This window comes from Bos mutus, chromosome 21 (genome assembly GCF_027580195.1).
Source record: "Bos mutus isolate GX-2022 chromosome 21, NWIPB_WYAK_1.1, whole genome shotgun sequence".
NCBI lineage: Eukaryota > Metazoa > Chordata > Mammalia > Artiodactyla > Bovidae > Bos > Bos mutus.
The window spans coordinates 43,345,111-43,364,922 of record NC_091637.1 but is presented as its reverse complement, the minus strand read 5'-3'; the positions used below and the strand labels follow the sequence as shown (position 1 = coordinate 43,364,922).

The following is a 19,812-nucleotide window of genomic DNA, read 5'->3' as shown; positions in this document are numbered from 1 at the left end:
TGTAGGGGTTATTGATGCAAAACAGCATGGAATGCATTATGCCAGGTAGCTGTGTATTCGTTTTGTTCGGAAGTATAGAATTTTGTAATTAAGAAAGAAACAGGCTACTGTATTTTTTTTAACACCTCCCCAATGCATTGGGTAGGTGGTGCTTTTTAACTTTAATGATCTCATAGACAAGCTGGAAGTCCTCCTCTCTTTCTGAAATAACCCTGCCAGAGTTTTCTCATCCTGGGCCCAGTTCTAGGAAGGGAAAACTGACGCCACTTCTATACTTTCGAGCTCCTTTTTCCTCCCCTAAGGCTCCACTGTGCAGAGCCTTGAGCCTTGCTGCTGGGACGCATTGTAATGAAGAGAAAGGAAGTTTTCCCCTCAGGCCACTCTTTCCAGGTTGTAAGAGTCGTTGCTGATGTGACCCGGGAAGAACCTAAGGATATCTCAAGGCAAAAGGAGCATCTTCTGTAGACGGGGACGAAAGCACAACACGAGGCATGTTTCTCTGGGTGGCACTAATGGTTTGCCCTTCCATTTACTGGGCTGTAGGCAGAGGCACAGCAGGGGAGGGTCGAGCCATTCCTATAGGTAAGGGGAGTGTGTGACTCCAGGCTGACATGGCACTAAGGACCGCAGCCCACCAGGCTCTTCGGTCCATGGGGATTCTCTAGGCAAGAATATTGGAGTGGGTTGCCATGCCCTTCTCGAGGGGATCTTCCCAACCAAGGGATAGAACCTGAGTCTCTTATATCTCCTGCATTGGCAGGCGGGTTCTTCACCACTAACGCCACCTTGGAACCCTGGAAAGCTTCAGGGTGATAGGCAAAGGGACTCAAATCATTGCTAATGTGGATGATTTAAAGTTCAAACTTTAAAATGTTGATTTGCTCAATTTGGCCTGAAGAATCAATGAAGCTAGGTTCAGTGACTCCAGTGAGGTGGCATAAAGAAGGAAGTATCACACAGGTCTTTGGCACAGTGTGACGGAAGAGGACCTAAACTCCCGTGATTTTGTCATTTCACTAACCCACTGTATTGGCGTATATAATGCAATTCTTAGTGATTCTTCATGTTGGAACCCAGCGACCTCTCGGGTGTCTCATGTGAACCTAGTGGCAGAGTAAATGGTCCAAAGTTTTTTGGTTCACTTTATCAGAGGTGTCAAAACCTGGTGCAGCTGAGATTTCCTTTTACTTTTCTTATTCTAGAAACAAGCTCATCTATAGATTTACAGTTGCCTATGCTAGGAAAATAGATCTGAGTGATAAAGATAGCATTTTGAGTTATCAAAGGCTGTCAAGTCTTTTTTTTTTTAAAGTTTTATCCATAAACTGGAGCAGAAGACAGATCTCAAAATATCAGAAGTAAGATCAGATGACTACAACCTGCCTTTCATGGACAGAGCCAGGAATTGTGCCAATAGCTTTAGGAGGAAAAGCTAAAGAGTTAATGTGGTTTATTTTTTAACCATCCCTTTGTTTTAGAATTCTATCTTATTCTTGAGCTGATTCCATGTCACCATGACCTTCTCCTGCCAAGAAGGCACAGTTGAGGCATCGCTCAGTAATAGCCTAGGGCTCTGGACAAGCAAGATGCTGTGCTGGCTTTTTGCCTTTTCTTCCAGTGTTTACACAACCAAGACTTATTACATGCTCTGTCATTTTGTTACTGGGCTGGCTTTGGTTTGAGAATTAGGTAAACATCAGACATTCCATCACACAGTTTTAGACTCAATCTTACTTTATAATGATGTTAATGTTTATTGTACAAAGCGAGATGCATTTGTATATTTTAGCATTTTATTTCAGTCACCGAATGCAAAAGCTGACACTGGCATCGGTTTGATTTGTGTGTGTGTGTGATTGAAGATATTAAGCACTACAAGAACGCTGAAATCTCAATCTGATTAGGATCAAAATTCTTCAGGATCAAAACACTCCTTTTTCCTCCCCCTACAGTTTTACTAATTGTGTGCTACTTGACATTGTGGAGTTATTCCACAGCGTGATAGCTAAATATGTGAAGTGTATTTTACTGTGCTGAATTATCAGCTCATTCTATTTGTTTTTCATGCGTTTAAGGTTATTAAAAGAACTTAAAATTAGAAGTCATGTGTATAAGAGTTGAAAGACTGAAGTCAATCATTGTTAGCAGACAAAATCATAAAGCAATAGCCAGTATGTCAATATCAAGTAATGAAAAAAAAAAATCACAGAATTTGAAAGCATACCTTCTGTGTTTATTAGTTGGCAAGATACCAGGAAAATTAGGATACTAGCACAATACTGAATGGTGGACGGAGTTGTTTATTTTCAGCACGCTCAAATTATTCCAGGTACTGAAAACGAGATAAAAGTAGATCGGAAAGGATGGCTTCAAATGTATTTGTTGGAGACCTTTGCTTTATGGGAAGAAATGAACTGCCCTGGCTCACTGTTCCTGAGGAATTGTATTTCTTCAAGCTGTAAATCAAATCCCAGAGAGATAGCATGACGTTTTCCAAATAATAACGGAGGATGACAAAGTTCTTTTTTGTCAGCATCAGGTTTCTGAATTTAGACCTCGATTAAGATTCCAGAATGGAAAAGCACCCCCCCCACCCCAAATCCACATACACGCACATGGTCTATGACTGTGTCTTACAAACATGCATTCATTTTAAAAGTCTGAATCTCTGGCATATCTGCATCACAAAATGTACTCACAGCTTCCTCCAAAGATCCTGATTTTTCTCCATTTTCTCTAAATTCCCAGCTACAAAGAACCCGATGTTTCTTTTCAGGAAACAGCATCATTTTTTTCCCCTCAATTAATTGAAGAACCATCTGCTCCTGTGATACCCGACACCCATTTGTTCTCAGCAACAAGTGGGCTCCCTAAATCCCCGAGGAGCCATACCAAGGCACGCACTCAGGGTTGGGAGTAGAATCTGCCAGAGCTGCCTCGCAGCCAGCCTCTTCCCAGAGACACAGCACATACAGAGCTTGACACTGACCCCGTTCCCACGCCAGTGCTGCTAATGCAGGGTTCAACACACAGCGCGAGGTGCTCACACTCTGAGACTCCGGCTAGCTTACTGTCTCTCCATCATGCTTCTGAAGATCGCAGTTTGAAACGAGTCAACAACTGCAAAGGGCCGGAGAGAGCTCAAACAGCTGTCCTCAACCATGGCCAGAAAGGGAAGACAACGTTAACACAGAGGCCACCCGGCTGATCCTACTACATAAAAGCTTCCGTTTCAAGCTGGACCATCTCATTTGTGTCCCCTGGCACGCATTTAAAACCAGAGTTCAGAACTGGGTTTAGAACCTTCTAGGAATGTAGATGGCAGAGCCCGCATCTTCTAGGAAGAGTCTACGGAATGGTCATAAAAAGGACCTCTCAATGGAAAAGAGAGCTTCTTCCTAAGAGGGCCACGGTGCCTCCCGATGGGACTTGAGATCCCTTGCGCTCACAGTGAAAACAGCCCCTTGAAGTATGATGAGGGAAAAGTACATGAGGATGCTGGTGTGTGAGTCACTGTGTGGACCCAGCGGAGCTCTGCTGGCCCGGCTTTGCTTAAACACCCACAAAAGGTGCCTTGGAGGTGAGCCTGCTGGTCAGGAGCCGGGAACCAGACTCAAAGAGCTGAGATGACTTTGGCCCTTCCAAGAGACGGGACATGGAGGTACCCGCCTCTCTAAATAACCCTCTTTGTAGAAATACAGTGAAAAGTCAGCACCTTTGAGAGCTGCAGTATCCACACTCTGCCCCTCCCCTCCCCCTCCCCATCCCAGGTCTGTGGATAGTCAAGTAGGAATTTTTATGAGGCTCTGGCCTAGCTGAACTTGTCTTTTCCCACGTCTATTTTGAAACGGATACCACAAATTTCAGAGTGGAAGTAGCTGTAGAAAATGAAAGGGTCGAGAAGGCACTTAAGACAAAGGTCCCCCCATTACATCATGGGAGAGAGCACACAGGAGACCACGAAATCCGGGGTGAGCACCTACAGATCCAGCAATTTCTCCGGGCCCCGAGATCCAGCTTTCAATCTAATTCCAATACAAGTTGAAGTGATTTATGTCTCACTTTTTCTCACTGTGCACTGACAGTCATCTCAAATGTGCAGGAGATGTGAAGGGAGAAATTGGCATGGAAACCAAAAAAAAAAAGCATCCAGGAGAGAGGACCCCAGCTGGGCTGTCCCCGCGCACCGGAGGTACTTACAGTCCAAGTGACTGTGCCTGATGCCCTCGACATCTTCGGCATGGATGAAGTGGTAGCATCTCTTCCCTACAATGTCTACGGGGGTCAGATCCATATAATCACTAATCCTACAAAGAGAAGAATACAGGCTGGAAATCAGAAGCAAGGGAAATATACAAATAGTTCAGTGACTTAGAAACAGATCTACTGACAATTTTCCTTGTACCAGGGTACCTGCGAGGACTTGGCACTGAGGGAAAACCCCTTTTAGATAAAATTAATTTTCTTTAACATGTAACAGTCCTTTTCTGAAGCCAGAAATGCGCTGGATCAAGCAGTTGTGTTGAAATAATTAACTAGGTTTTTCTTTTTTTCTTTAGTTTCGGAATATGCATTTAGACAACATAATTCCATGAAATTATTGAGAATCAGTAACAATACGAGATCCTCATTAGAGGCTAAGATAATTCAAGGTTACATAATAAAATAAAAACATGTTATGTTTATACCAAATGATTAGAGACACCTTTCATTTAAACAGATTGGTCTTCTATTGGGTATTTCCATGAAAAAAGGCTTCAACTACTTCTTGGCACAAAATCCAAATTGGCATTTCAAGGGATATAATTTAAATGCTGAGACATACAGATGCCTGGGGGTATTATCTTTTTTTGTCTGAGTCATTTGAGAGCTCAGCTCTCACTCCTAGCCCTTTTAACTGGGACTTTGTGGTGGATTCCACACGGAAACTTTTAAACCATTTCGGCAGCTCTGCTGGGCTCGTGCTCGACTGTACGTGTGTGTAAGCCTCTGTCATTGATTGTCCAGACGCCAATGTCCTCAGGCAGGAGCACAGAAAAATAGAACAAAAATTGGAAAACACGTTGGGGGGTGTGGAATCTGCCTGGTTTACACAAACGCGCTGAAATGCTGCTTCTCTTCCTCCCCGTCCAAGTTCAGGTTCATTTTCGTCCGTCCCAGAGAGAATTTATCTCTTGTTTAATTGATTCTCTTTACTGCCCCTGTGCTTTTTATGTTTTATGATTTATCAAATATTAAGTGAATCTTTAGCTATGACACCTTGAAGAAACCCGTGAGAGCGCTGCAGGGGGAATGAAATCTGACCCCCAAAGGCAAGGAAATAAGAAACCAAACCAAACCAGGATAATATGGGATATAATGAAAATACCCTACCCAGGGAGTGAATTTCTCAGTGTCTAGCAATTTAAATCATATCTTTGGCCAAAATAGAATTCTTGGAGTGTTTTCTCACGAGTCCTTGGTTTTTTGGTATAAAACAGATCAGCTGGTGTTTTCCTAAAACCATTAGTTGCTTTCCAAGCACAGTTCACACCCCCTTTCTGCAAACGAGTGAATAAGGATGTCATTAAAGGCCCTCATTCCCTCCATGGTGTTTCTGGAATTTGCTGGATCCTCTGAAAGCATCAGAGGTTGGCTTTGCCCAAGGCTGTCCCGGTATTCTGAGGAGAGTCCAGGAGAGGCCCCTGTTTTCTAGTTAGCAATTCCCTAAGTAAACAATGAACCCTGGGGAAAGGCACCCGGTTCTTTAGGGAAGAGAGTTCTTTAGTTTACTTTTTATTTGAATGAAATCCTTCAAAACAATGGAAACACTTCTATGTACTCCCAGAGCCTATTATCAAGGTGAATGTGATGAGCTCTGTGTTCAAAGACCTCTTCATCTATGTGTAGAAAACCCTAGACCAGTCTGACAACCTGTATATCAGGATCAAAATCCTGATGACAACCTATACTCTGAGACCCAGTTTCCTCATCTGTGAAACAACTTCAGAGGCTGGTGAGGGTACTAATGAATGAAATGATGTGAATGTAGCATGGTGCTGGGCACACAAGATATGCTGTTCTCTCAGATTAAATATGCAATTACTTCTAACAGGGGTCCTTTTAAATAATTACTGTCATCTTCAGTAGGGAAATAATGCTGTATTATACTGGCTAATAAGGGGTTGTGGAAAAAAAGACATGTTTTAATGGGAGGAAAGATACATGAAGTGGGCCATAGAAAGTGATCTCAATTACTAGAGTGGCACCATCAGGCACCCAAGTCCATGGAGTGCATCAAAAGAATTAATCAACCTGTGACCACAGGCCTGAGAATTAAGTGATGGCTTAAGGATTTCTGGGAGCTAGGTAAATGAGATGAGGCTTCATTTTTTTTTTTTTTTTTTTGGTGGTGGTGAGTGGTGCTCGTAGAACTCTCAATCAAGGGAACTGACATTTGTTTTCAAAGACGCAAAGCTATAGTTCATGCTTTGACTGTCTGCCGCCTCCCTGGGTATCCAATGTTGTACATTTTAAAACAGAAGAGACTGCTTTATGGGCTGTATATTCTCTTTCATGGGTGCACACATATGAAAGATCCCCACAGTGGTTATTTGGACCGCTTCCATACCATTTAACCTGGCTTCTGAAGAGAAATTAGAGACAGGGAGCGCAGGGAGGTCCTGCAGAGAGAGCTAGGGTGTTTGAGTCTGACAGATAGAGTTCAAGTCTTGGCCTCAGTCAAGACACTTACCCTCTCTCTCTAAGCTGACACTGCCTGGCACTGGTGGATATGGGCAACACCAGCCTCCAGAACTGTCCTGAAGCTTCAATGAGATAGCGCTTTCAATGTGCTTCGCACGCCGCCGAGGGTGTAGGAAGTGTTCAATAAATGTTAGCACTCCCTACTATTCCTGGCCAACTCTAGCTACTCATTCTGCTGAACTCATCTTCCTGATTCTCTGGGGCCATTGAAGAATGCCTTGCACATAGCCAGGTAGGTGTATAGTCATGGTGATAAGAATTTTAATAAATACTCTCAAAACTTGACAAATAGATTGAACTACTCATTAGATAATAGTGACAGGCTCATGATATCTTCTCCCTGCCTGAACACGCTAAAGCTTGGGTGGGTTATCTCTTCCCAGTGAATCCTTTCCTCTGAATCAAAGCCTGACTGGGAAGGGCAGACATTTCTAGTTTGATCCCAACATCTTTAGCGCTTCCCAATGGACTGGATGTGGGCACTGCCTGTCTTCTTCATGTCTGGGCCTGGGAGAGAGATCACTTTCCTAAACCACTTGACCACCTGTTCTTTTGTTCCCACCCCCACCCCCCAATCCTGTCCCCACAGAGGAACAACACTGCCAAGCTTCCTTCCCACAGCCACACGTGAGCACCTCCCCTCCACCCCCTCCTCCTGCCCCGAGATTCTCTCTTCCTCACATCAGCCTGATGATAGACTGGTGACTTCTAGGTGAGAGGTCTGAAGGGGCACTGTCCCATCTCCTTGTCCCTTGCTTTGTGCCTAATGAAACAGTGAACTTCTTAACCAGAGGCTAAAAAGTCCTTTTGTAAAAGCTCAGTGTTGAGGAAGGGCTGCCAAGTCACTTATATGATGGGTCATCTTTCTTTAATCTATCCAAGTGAAATCCTCAGGCTTATGAAGTGTTATTGAAGAGTTCTGCAAATTTCTTTTTTGTCTTTTTTCCTCTAGGGAATCTCAAATTCTTATTTGTTCTCTACATGCTTTGTGGACTGAATGTTTGTGTACTTCCTAAATTTGTCTATTGAAGTCCTTACACCCCCACTCCTACCTTGGGATAGTATTTGGAGGTGGGACCTTTGAGAGTAATTAGGTTTAAATGAGGTCATAAAGGTGGAGCCCCCATGATGGGATTAGTGTCCTTATAATACGGAGAAAGATCAGAGCTTGCCCTCCCATATATGAGAACATAGCAAGAAGCCAGGAAGACACCCCCGACCCTGCACCCCCACCTCCCACCCCTACCCCAGCCTGCCACCAAAGGAACCTCGTCAGCCTGCACCTTGATCTTAGACTTCTCGGCCTCCAGAACTGTGAGAAATGTCTGTTGTTTGAGCCACCTGGTCTATGGGGATTAGTCCCACCAGCCCGAGCTGACTAGGAGAAGGTACTCAATGCCCGTGTGAACACTGCCCATCATAAGGCTGGGCCCTTGCAGTAGTCAGGAAGGGGGTCTGGCTGAGGCATTAGGAGATAGCTCTCGCTGCATTGTTTTGCCAAGAATGTCTCAGTCCTGCTCTCTCCTTGGGTTCTCGGCCAAAATGGGTCTCAGTTACAGCATATGGATGCCTGGGTATCCTAATTCATCCCATTGTTGTCCCTAATGTAAATCAGGGCAGTGATGTAAATTTCAAATAAAAAGCATGGTTGGTGTCAGTCCAAGCAGCCATTAAAAATAAGATCAGGATTTATAATGAGCCTCATTGGGAGAGTAAAATCCTTCAGACTGCTGAAAACACCGGCCCTTACCAATGTGCAACATACAACAGGGCAAATGAAAACAAAAACGAAGTACCTATTTTCACAGTAAATGATATTGAGGTCCATATTTACTCGAGTGACGAACATATGGCAGTCAATTCTGACTTCATTGATCGTAGGGGGAGGCAGGGCATGAGCCACAACCACGAGCCCCATGATTTGGCTGGGGACGGTCCTCCCGTGGGACAGTGACACCCTCAGTCGTAGCCGGCCCGTTATGTGAATCACCTGGAATAGAACATTAAGTACAGGACACAGTCAAATTTACATCCGGGCTGTAACAGTACTTCTTTTGAGAAATGCAGAATCGCATCTGGAATAACGAATGTTAGCTTGAATCTGGTGTAATCATAAGGGCTGTCAAAGTGCCCTCAGTGTCCTCAAGGCAAGAGACAAAAGAGAAATAGTCTTGTACTCTGAGCATTTCTCAGGGCAGCATTATTACTGTGCTATTGCTATTTTTCAGGACTTATTTTTTTTTTCAGGTTTAGAGGAAGTTCACAACAAGATAAAAGGACAAAGTGAGCCCTGAGCTGCAAACAGAAATGTTTGCATTTTCATCCCTTACTAGTGGACGATATGTGTCCTTCTCCACATTTCTACTGAACGGGATTCCATGGACGTCTCTCTTCAGAAGTGTGGCTCAGAGCTTTCCTTCATTCTCAAAAAAGCCAAAGACTCCAGTGATTAAGAGATTCAGTGACAATGACATGAATGTGTCCTTTTGAGCATAGACATTCCATGTTAGGCAGTGCTGAGTTACCTGTACATGTAACACCAATCTTTATCACAATGCCCTCTGGGATCAAAGGTCAGAGGACCTCAGCGTATGATTTGTTCTTTGAGCTCTTAGGGCAGTAGATCAGGAAGGCTTGCACCATTTTGGTGACAGCTCTGAAGTACTTGCTCAGAAACAGGAGGGAGAACAGTGTGCTGCGATTTTTGGTTTCTTAGACAAAGTATGCCATGGATAGTCCTGGCCACCCACCCAGAACCAAACAAAGTTGGTTCATCATCTTCACATTATTTTCAGTGATACGTTTTTATAAAGCCATCTTTTGAAAAAATTCCTTTGTTTATGAATTGAACACAGGAGATGAGTCACAATGTGAGTTTCCTTAAATAATGTTTTGGGAAAATGAAATCATAAAAAGATAGAAAGAATGAGGATTTGTGTGGCCCTGCTTCTGGGTGACGGAAGGCACGTGTGTATATGTATGTGTGTGTGTACCCTAGTTGGGTTCCTCGTGCCCTGTGACAGCGTGGAGTACCCTCCAAACCAGGTTGTAGAAGTACTTGCCACCATTCCCTGTACCTTGGAGCTCAGTTTTGTAGCTGGTCGAGTTTTTGTGTTTGGTTTGCCTCTCCAAATGCACCCGTGAGCACCAGAGACACCTTTTGAGAGTCTCCTTTTCCCTCTTTGTCGGAGGAAACTGAAGTGGGAAGTGGGTCTCTGACCTCCCTGGAGCGATAAGAACTAGCATCTGCTCTCCTTCCTAGGGACTAGGCTGGTAATTCCTTTTTCATTGTGTTTTTAAGTTATTCAGTCTTCCAAAAGCAAAGCCACTCTGCTGTCAGTCAGGAAGCAGGATCAAAGCTTATGGGGCCGCCCTTCGGAGTCCTGGCTGTTCTAAATGTACTCTTCCCTGTCCTCCTTCATGTTTGAGCCCAGAGCTGTGGATCTGGAAACCAATGAGGAGGATTATTTAGGTTATTTTAGGAGCAGCTTTTTGACCACCCACATTGAAGTTGACTAAATTCATGCTTAATGCACCTTTGCTTTCAGCTTTGGTCAGACGAGCTGCTTTATGAATATTTGAAAATGTTCCTAGAGGCAAGGATGCTAAAACATCATCACAGACACATATTTTTGCAAGACCTCATTAACTAATAAAGAAAGAGCTAAAAGAAATGGGATTAGCTTCACAGGAGGGGTGTTAACAGTCCCTGGTCCTCCTCCCAGCTAGGCTTACATAGATGCTCATTTATCATTATCTGTCTTGTTTTATCAGGAACACTCAGCTTCTTGGAAAAACACAGATCTATAAATGCTCAGGAAAACTCACACCCAGAAATGATATGTTAAATAAATCCCCACTTGGTATTCTCTTCCAAAGCAATTTAAAGGCATCTGGGGTAGCAGACATTTGAGGAAGCCAGGCAGGCTACTGGGGAGCTGTGTGCATGTCAGAGCCACCCGCCTCTGATCTCCTCCAGCTTTGCCCATGGCCACTGAGCTGTTGAAAGGGGTCAAAAGTTGGGTTGGGCAGGGACCTAGGTTTGCCATCTCCTGATTTTGTTCTCCTGGAGAAAGCCACTCTACCTCACTGCATCTCTTTCTTTTCTGTGAAATGGGGATAATAATGACTATTCTGCAGTTATGTCATGAAAGTCAAAGGAGGCAGTTGTGGTAAACACTTTCTAAATCGTAAAGAAGTATAAAAATTTTCATTATAATTCTGTTTGCCCTTAAAAATAATAAGGATAAGGACTGATGATACATTTGATCTTGACCACAGGCCAAATAAGTAATTATTGCTTTAAAGGATCATGCCGTTTGTATTTGGGAGAAAAATTGGGAGAGTCTATTTTAGGTCATTCTCCTTTTCAGTTTTTAAGTGAGGAAAGTGGCTCTGTAACATTCCTCCCCTAACCAGAATCATCGGGCTTGGAAATGGCAAAGAGAGCTTAGAATCCATGTTTCCAGGTTGTGTTTGCCCCTGGAGAAGGAAATGGCAACCCACTCCAGTATTCTTGCCTGGGAAATCCCATGGGCCGAGGAGCCTGGCAGGCTACAGTCCATGGTGTTGCAGAGTTGGACATGACTGGGTACTTGTCAGCACCAGGTTGTGTTTGAGCGTCATTTCAACTTTGTTATGCTTTTATACGTTTTAAGTGCATATTCATATTGCACCAAAACATTAGAAGTTTATACCAGATGCCAATTTACTGCCTTAAGTAAACTGTATATGAACCTTTGAAATGATTTCATATATGGCAGAAGCCCAAATTATTTGAAAAGTCTGAGAAACTATACAAACTAAGAAGGGAAAAAAAACCTAAGAAAATCGCCAATGCAATAAACAAAGCAGTTGTCAAGAAATGTCAAAGAACATCAGAGTGTGTTTGTCTGAGTGTATGTTCATCTGGGGGTGGGGGAGAGTGAGGTTGAAGAGAAGAAAAGATATGTTAGGTCGTGTAATTAATTTTGGGGTTAAATTATGGTATTTCCCCCAAATCCATTTCATAAGGCCAACAATTTTTTTCCCTCCCATTGTGAGAAGTTATGTTTAGATTTTAGAAACATGGCGAGAACATGTATCAAACAGTTTGTTTGTTTGTTTTACTTTGTAGTTGCTTTGAAGGCCTGAGGCTGGATAAAAAGTATTATCAGAAGATCTGGGTTCATATCCTAGCTCTGGCACTGCATAGTCATGCAACTATGATGCTCAGGGAATTGAAATGACTTGCTTACTTTCAGGTCAGCATATTAGGGATTAAAAACCTAGTACAGAGAGTAAGTACTCTGTAAAGATGTCTTCTGTTTTCTTAATGAGGTCATCAAAGGGCACTCTTTTGGTTTTTTAGTTTCTAAAACATATGCAAGGAGTCTTGATAGGTACCAGAGAGAAGACCAAGGTGGATCAAATGTAAACCAGTTCTCAAGAGTTTACAGACAATATACAGTGAGAGGAAACAAACAATTACTCTTAATATATTAAGATTGGGAGACGACATAGGGTCTGCTCAAGTGGTTTCTGCATTCTGGTTATATGACAGAATCTCCTGTGCAGTGTTGTTAAAGCATGGACTCCAAGGCTCCCTGCCCCAGAGATTCTAATTAGGTAGGACTGGGCTGGGGTCCAACATGTGTTTTTTAGAACATCAGAGGTGATATCTACTACAGGATAGTGTCTGGCTAAAGTGTTTGGACTTCTACCAGTGGTTCTCAACCTTACTACACATTGAAATCACCCAGGGAGTGGAGTCCCCACGTCCAAGCTGTATCCAACACCAGTAAAACATGGACCTCTGGGATATAGGGCTGCTGAGAGGATTAAGTAGAAATGTATACAAAGTGCCTGGGTATATGCCTGATACACAGTATATGTTCAAAAAAAAATACTATCTTCTTAAATAAAAAGTGTGCACCAAAGGAAAGGTATAGAATGAAATTTTGGGGATGTCAGGGTAGGCAGAAAATACTTTTGACTGAATGGATCTGGAAGGCTACATGAAACTGGCACTAAATTAAAACTGCCATAAGATATAATCATGGAATGGTAAAAGGGGTTCCAGATAGAGAAAAGGGCTGGAATATAAAGTACAATAGAAACAAATACAAAAGATAACCTATTGGAGACACCCAGGGAGCCAGGAGCATTTCAACGAGGGTTAGCAGAAAAGACCGGAGAAGGCAATGGCACCCCACTCCAGTACTCTTGCCTGGAAAATCCCATGGATGGAGGAGCCTGGTAGGCTGCAGTCCATGGGATTGCGAAGAGTCAGACACGACTGAGCGACTTCACTTTCACTTTTCACTTTCATGCATTGGAGAAGGAAATGGCAACCCACTCCAGTGTTCTTGCTGGAGAATCCCAGGGACGGGGGAGCCTGGTGGGCTGCCGTCTATGGGGTCGCACAGAGTCGGACACGACTGAAGTGACTTAGCAGCAGCAGCAGCAGCAGCAGCAGAAGAGACAGAGATGGGGCAAATACTAGGTACAAGCAGTAGAAGTTGGTAATGGGACCTGGAGAGAAGCATGGTGATTTTGAGCCTGTGTCATAGAAGATGATGGTAGACCAAAAGGTGACTGGGAATGCAGGAATTGCTGGCAAAGGGATGAAAAAGATTTCCCTGTGGACACTTAGTATTTGAGCAGCCTCGGGAGATGCTGGGGAAGGTGTCCTTCGATTGTTGGAAAAAGGGGTTGAGTGCTTAAGAGATGAGAGATGAAGGTATGGTTGAAGACTTGTTTGGTTGGTTGGTTGGTTTGTGCTTCACTTTGGTGTTTTTTTTTTTTTTTGACTGGCGGTGATACTTAAAACCAAGCAATTCAATGGAATTACCAACAGAGAAAACATAGATAAGAGAAGAACACCAAAGGCATCCTCCCACCATGCCAGCCCTTTGAGTATCTGAAGCCTAAAGCAACTTAACTTCTCTAAATTGAATTTCTCTTACTCTATAATGATTACTTTTGCTTAAAAAGTGACCATTTCTGAAAACTCTAAGCCCCCTTTTTCTCCACCCACAATTCCATTCTGGCATAAATGCTAAGCTTGCCACATGGTCGCCAGGCCCCGTGGTAATATCCCAAAGAATGGGATGGCTTTTTTTGTACAGTTAAGCAGGTGAATGAGAAATGATGTTGAATACAAGTAGATAAACCTAAATACTAATATGATTTCAAGAACCGTGAAACCATAAAAATAATAATTTTAAAGTGAAAGGAATACTGTGGCTTAGAAATAACATTGAATTGGGAAACAGAACAATTGATCTCAGTTCTGGTTCTGGTGACCTGTGGCACGTCCTCTAGCTTGACCAAGGCAGCGTTTCCTCAGATATAAAAGGGAAGATAAGAGTCAGGTACTGATACCTAGGGTTCTGTCTAAGTTCTAGAGAATTCTATGACCTACTGCTCAGTAGAGGGGCTGTCACTGTGCTGTTACCCTACCTGCCCCTCCCCTGACAGCTCCATGGTGAGGGCAGGAGCTTCCAAGGACAGCTGCAAGCTAATCAATGCAGAGTTTACTTTAAGAATTAATCAGTAGGGGTTTAGGGGTCCTATCTGAGTTGGAACGGTGCTTTGGTTTTGGCCAACGCCAGGTAAAAATTGCCTCTGTGTCCTAAAGGTTTGTGTTGGTCTGGTCTTTAATCTACAGACATTCTTCAAAAGAGATTTCTGAGTGAAAAGATTCTTGAACCCCGAGCTCAGTTTTATGTAAGAGCTCAGTTCTCACATTTCCTTTCATTGTTCTTGTTTTATCATAAAGAGCTGTGCAAAAATGCTAAAGCCCATATTTTTCTAAACCCCTTACACAGCACTGCCCGGACACCAGCAACAGTGAAGCAGTAAGCACAGGATTTCTGAGTGGAAATCCCACCATCTTTGATAAAAATGTCCAAATTAGCATCATTTGACAGTTCCACATTGAAGAAATCAGTGTCTGACTTTTAGTTTTCTTCTTGGACACAAGTGAGCGTGTGCCATATAGAGAGTACATGATCACGGAGTTTAGGACGAATGTGGGAGTGTTAACAAGCCATGATTCTTGGACAAATATATATTTCTCTTCCTGCCATATGCTCCTTTCTGTCATCTGTTGGTGATAAACACTTAGATGCGCTCCACTAATATCTTCTCATTATAAACAAGCCCATCACAAAGACCTTGATAAAACCTCCCCTCTGTCAATACTTAAGGAAAGAAAGTCCGTGACGGGAAAATACATCTGGAAGCTATTCTCCATTCTTTTAGGAATAAATCTCACTACTAGCCCTATGAAACATTTTCTTTATCAAAAGGAAGTGCTAAGTATTATGTGCATTATTTTCCACATATAATGTAAAGCACAGAATAAGGCTAGGCACAGGGAGGAACCAAGAAGCTGCAGGCAGGAAAAAAACTATGATTCCCTAGGTTTAGAGCATCTTCAGAGATTTTTTTTTTACTTGTCCTTTAAAGGAATCCAAATTTACCTTAAAAATTAAGCTTCCTTCTGGCACTCTGGTCTTTTTTCTTTTATTCCCCTGTAGAGGTCTGGTTCAGCATACAGATCATCAAATCACTAGCTCGGGTGGGAGAGTTAGCTAATTATTTTTAAGTGATGGGGGCTCTGGTGGCCCACAACCTGCTGAAAGATAAGGGCTTAGCTGGGTCTTCTGAATCTAAACATCTAGCCTACAGCCTAACAACTTAATCTAAACCAGCAGGAGAATATCAACCTCATGTAAATTACTTCATGCAAATTTTTAGGGAGTGGGATTTCCTGAATTTAGAGCATTATCATCGGTTGGAGAAAATACCCTAACAGGTCTCTCTGTCCCTGTCTCTTTGACTCCTGAAACCTAAGTCTTTGCACAAGGCCTGAAAAACAAAACCAATTCATCTGAGACCAGGAACTTGTCCATAGAGGTAGACACTGGGGAGGAGAGGGCTCGCAGCTGAAGGAAGTGCCTTTGGGCTTTGTGAGGGGCAGGAGAACAGCAGTGTTAGTTCCCTTCCCTTTCCAGCATCTCAGATTTTATTTCTAGAAACTGGCTTCTAGGAATGTTTGTCATAATTCACAATGAAACTTAAGCAATTGGGGATAAGAAAGGACAGAAGAGGGATAAGTTGACTTCTCAAGGCAGAGGTGAGATTGAGGGTGAGGGGAGAGGTCCAGGGGGAAATTGGGTCTTGGCAGGGAGCAGGTAAAGATGCACGCCTCTTCCAGGGCCAGAGGAGATGCAACAGAGGAGAGGTGGACGCGGAATGTCATCATCAACTAGGTCTAGATGTGCTGATCAATTCAGGAACCACGTGGCTGGTAGGAGGCTTTCTGAAAGTTTGTCCCTAAAAATTTCCTTAAGAGCAGGGCTCTTCAGGCTTGGGTACATTTAGCACTTAAGGCTAGAGGACTAGCAAGAACTGGAGAGAGTTTTAGATGGGCTCAACTTAAGGGCAGCTCTGGTGGTGGAGAAGAAAGGAGGTGAGACTGGGTACAAGGGGAGTATTCAGGGCAAAGTTAAGGAAGAGGAACCCCAGCAGTTCTCAGGTAGAAGGACGACAATGAGAAAGTGTGAATTCCCAGGGACTCCGTTTGTTTGACTGTTAAAGAGATGAGCAGGAGGGGGAATGTAATTTGAGTACAACCAGTTGATGCTTGGTCTGATGGCTGAAAAGATTCACCAAGGGGGGGTTGCAGAAGTGGACAGACCTAGAGCTGTAGGTAAGGACATTCCCAACTCTGGTAGGCAGAGGAAGGAAGGAAGGAAGCCAGGGGCTAATTTCTATGTTTTCACTGAGATCCTAAGGTCCTGAAAGCAAAGACTCATGATGCATAAACATGAGGAAGGGGGCATTCTTCCTCTTACAGCTGAAGTCAACTTGCTCTGTCCTATACGCAAATAACTAAATGAGCCAGGCACATGGGGGAAACATATTTTGCTCTTTAATTGGAAAGCCCACAACACCTAATGCTGATATCAGGGATTTATTTAAAACCCCAAACCCTCTAGGGTTAGTCTTTTTTAAATCTGAGCATGTACAAGAATCACTTGGAGAGCTAGATCCAGGGCAGGAATACAGATGCAGATGTAAAGAACAGACAAGTACATGATGGTGGGGAGTGGGGAGGGTGGGATAACTGGGAGATTAGGTTTGACATAAATATACTACCATGTGTAAAATAGCTAGCTAGAGGGAAGCTGTGGTATAGCACAGGGAGTTCAAGGTGGTGGGAGGGAGAGGACACATGTACACATATGGCTGATTCACCTTGTTGTACAGCAGAAACTAACATGACATTGTAAAGCAATTATACTCCAATTAAAAAAAATAACACACACACAAATAATAGGGATTCCAAGGTCCTATGCCCCAAACTCTGGATTCTTTAAAGCTGGAAAGGAACCTGGAAATCTGCATGCCTCCCAGCATTCCAAGGGCTTTTATGCCAGTGGTTAGCATAGCCATCCTTTCAGATTTGTTTGAAGGGCAGGCGTTTGGGTCACAAAGTGGGGCTTCCCTGGTGGTTCAGCCAGTAAAGAATCCTCCTGCAATGCAGGAGACCTGGGTTCAATCCCTGGGTTGGGAAAATCCCCTGGAGAAGGAAATGGTAATGCACTCCAGTAATCTTGCCTGGAGAATCCCATGGACAGAGGGGCCTGATGGGCTATAGTCTCTGGGGTCGCAAGAGTTGGGACATGACTTAGTGACTAAACTACCACTCTTGGGTCCATCTAGCTGCATCTTTATCTAGAGCTGAATGGATCTAGACATCTTAGAAAAATGAGATGGCTTATCACAGACTGCTTCCTAAATGAGCAAAAAAAGATGTACATTTACGGTTAAATCAGGGCTGAAAACCCCTCTACTCTGTAAACACAACCCCTTGTCTTGGTTCCCTGGAAGCGGAGGATCAGCTCTTGATAAGCAGAAACCCTGGGCTCATGTGGGATTGGGGCGTGTTTTCTATGCACAGGGCTGCCTGAGGGAGGCGCTGGGAGCCCTGCCAAGGCTCCTTTACTCGGGGGCTGCAGTGTTGTGTCCCACGCGTCTCTGGGGAGGTGGAGCTCTGCCAGTCCCTTCTCCCTAGCCCAGCCTGCCCCTGGCTTAGCTCCTGATTAATTCAGGGGAATCCTGGGAGGTTAACCCTTAATTTGATGGCTCCAGTGGGGAGCTTGAGAGATTGGTGGTAATTTATCACCCTCAGTTTTTTTTTTTTTAAATGTATAAACATTTTCCAAGGCAACACATAAAAAATTATTTTTAAAATCCACATTTAAAAAACATTAGCCACAGCATTCTTTTCTTACATGACTGTATCCTCCAAACACAGCAATTGCTTCTCATCCATCTCTGTTAACAAGCTTCAAATATATAACATAAAAAATGTAACTACAATTAGAGCCTTAGATTCTCAAAATGTGGTCAGACTCCATATTTGTTTCCTATTCCTTTTGGAGAAAACAGTCTTTCTTCTACCAGAGATAAGATTTTTTTTTTTTTTTTTTTTATTGGGATAGTTTAAGTAAGCTGAAGAGATTTCCTTAACGAGATTATGTAAATGTATGCCAAGGCTATAAACCACATTTTCTCAGAGAGTGGAACACTTCAAATATCATTTAATCAAACAGGACCATGGGTAGAAACACCTTTATAAATTGTTAAGGGGCAAAGCAAGAAGGCTGAACTATACACATCTGATCAAATTTCGTTTCATTCAGTTACTTTATTAAAGTCTCCTAGAGAAGGACAGAGGAACACTACCTCTGTGGAGGGCAGCGTTTTTAGTCCTCTGTCACTTGATGTGGAGGAGGGATATCGCCCCTCACGGCCCCTGGAGGCCCCTATGGCTTAATGTCGCTGACTTGAGGGTAGAGAGGCAGTTCTTCCCAGTGTAACTGACTGCAATTGTATTTCCAACAGCATTAAAGAGAAAAAAAAAAAAGACTCGGAATTAGACTTATGCCAAGTGATCCTTCACCCATAGATGCCTGTGGAAACACTATATCATATTCTTTCTTTTCTTGAGCACTCACGAGCTCCTATTAGGAAACAGATAATTCAGATATTTTCTGTTTTTTATCCTTGCTCCATTCATCTTTGTCGAAGGCGTGTTTTACGTCAGTTTCTTGAGTTTAGTGACACGTCTTGTTCTGAGTTAGTCTCGCACACCTTTGTTTCTGTTGGCTAATGGAATTTATACTAATTCTGCGGCAAGTGGCCAGAGATAGCTGTGGACCTTGCTGAGTGCTTGTCTCTGTGAAGATAGTAGCTCCAGAGAGCTCTCTGCTCTCCTGAGAAAGGTTAGGGCAGCTCTTCTCTGTCCCCGGGCTTCCCAGGTGGCATTAGTGGTAAAGAACCAGCCTGCCAACGCAGGAGATGTAAGAGAGGCATTCGGTCTCTGGGTAGGGGACATTCCCCGGAGGAGGGCACGGCAGCCCCCTCCAATATTCTTGCCTGGAGAATCCCATGGATAGAGAAGCCTGGTGGGCTACACTCCTTAGGGTTGCACAGATTTGGACGTGACTGAAGCGACTTAGCACGCAGGCACTCTGTCCCCTCCACCTGGCCTGAAGGTCTGCAGAATAAATGATTACATTTTGTTAAGAAGGAAAAGCCTTCAGAGGAAGAGCTCCAAGATATGGGAGTCAGCTCCTTCTCTCTTCCTCAGTGGCAGAGGATACAGAAATACAGACAATTATCCACGTGGATGGGTAGACCAGTCCTTGTGGAAGGGCAACTCTGCTGTCTCAGGAGCTGAAACATTTTTTTTTTAAAGCAGCCGTTCCTCTTAAAGGGAAAACACACACATACAAGGACTTGAATTTCTGATAATTAAGAAAAACCTGAATGCAGACAGATGGGTCCTAAATATTGTGGAACAAGGAAAGTCCTGACATTCCCCAAGTTTAGACATGAAACTCCTTACAGATCAAACCTAAAAGTGATCCCTTCCCAGGAGGCTGTTGTAGGTAACATGAACTCTTCAGGAATGCAAGAACAAGGGATTCTCTTAAGCTAGGCACTTTAGACCCAAATAGGTGCAAGAAACAAAGAATGCACAGTAGGAGCCAAGGTGCCTCACTTTTT

The 19,812-nt window shown here is 43.4% G+C and overlaps 1 protein-coding gene across 1 annotated transcript in view; it reads right to left on the bottom strand.

Annotated features, from left to right (window-relative positions):
- The window catches only part of NPAS3 (neuronal PAS domain protein 3), a 954,908-nt gene that overhangs the window by 23,824 nt on the left and 911,272 nt on the right, over positions 1–19,812 (bottom strand). Inside the window, exons 7-8 of the mRNA XM_070358708.1 lie at positions 8,541–8,734; positions 4,201–4,307 (exon numbers count right to left, since the gene is read on the bottom strand). Of these exons, the coding sequence (XP_070214809.1) occupies positions 4,201–4,307; positions 8,541–8,734 (301 nt within the window). The remainder of the gene's footprint in view (positions 1–4,200; positions 4,308–8,540; positions 8,735–19,812) is intronic.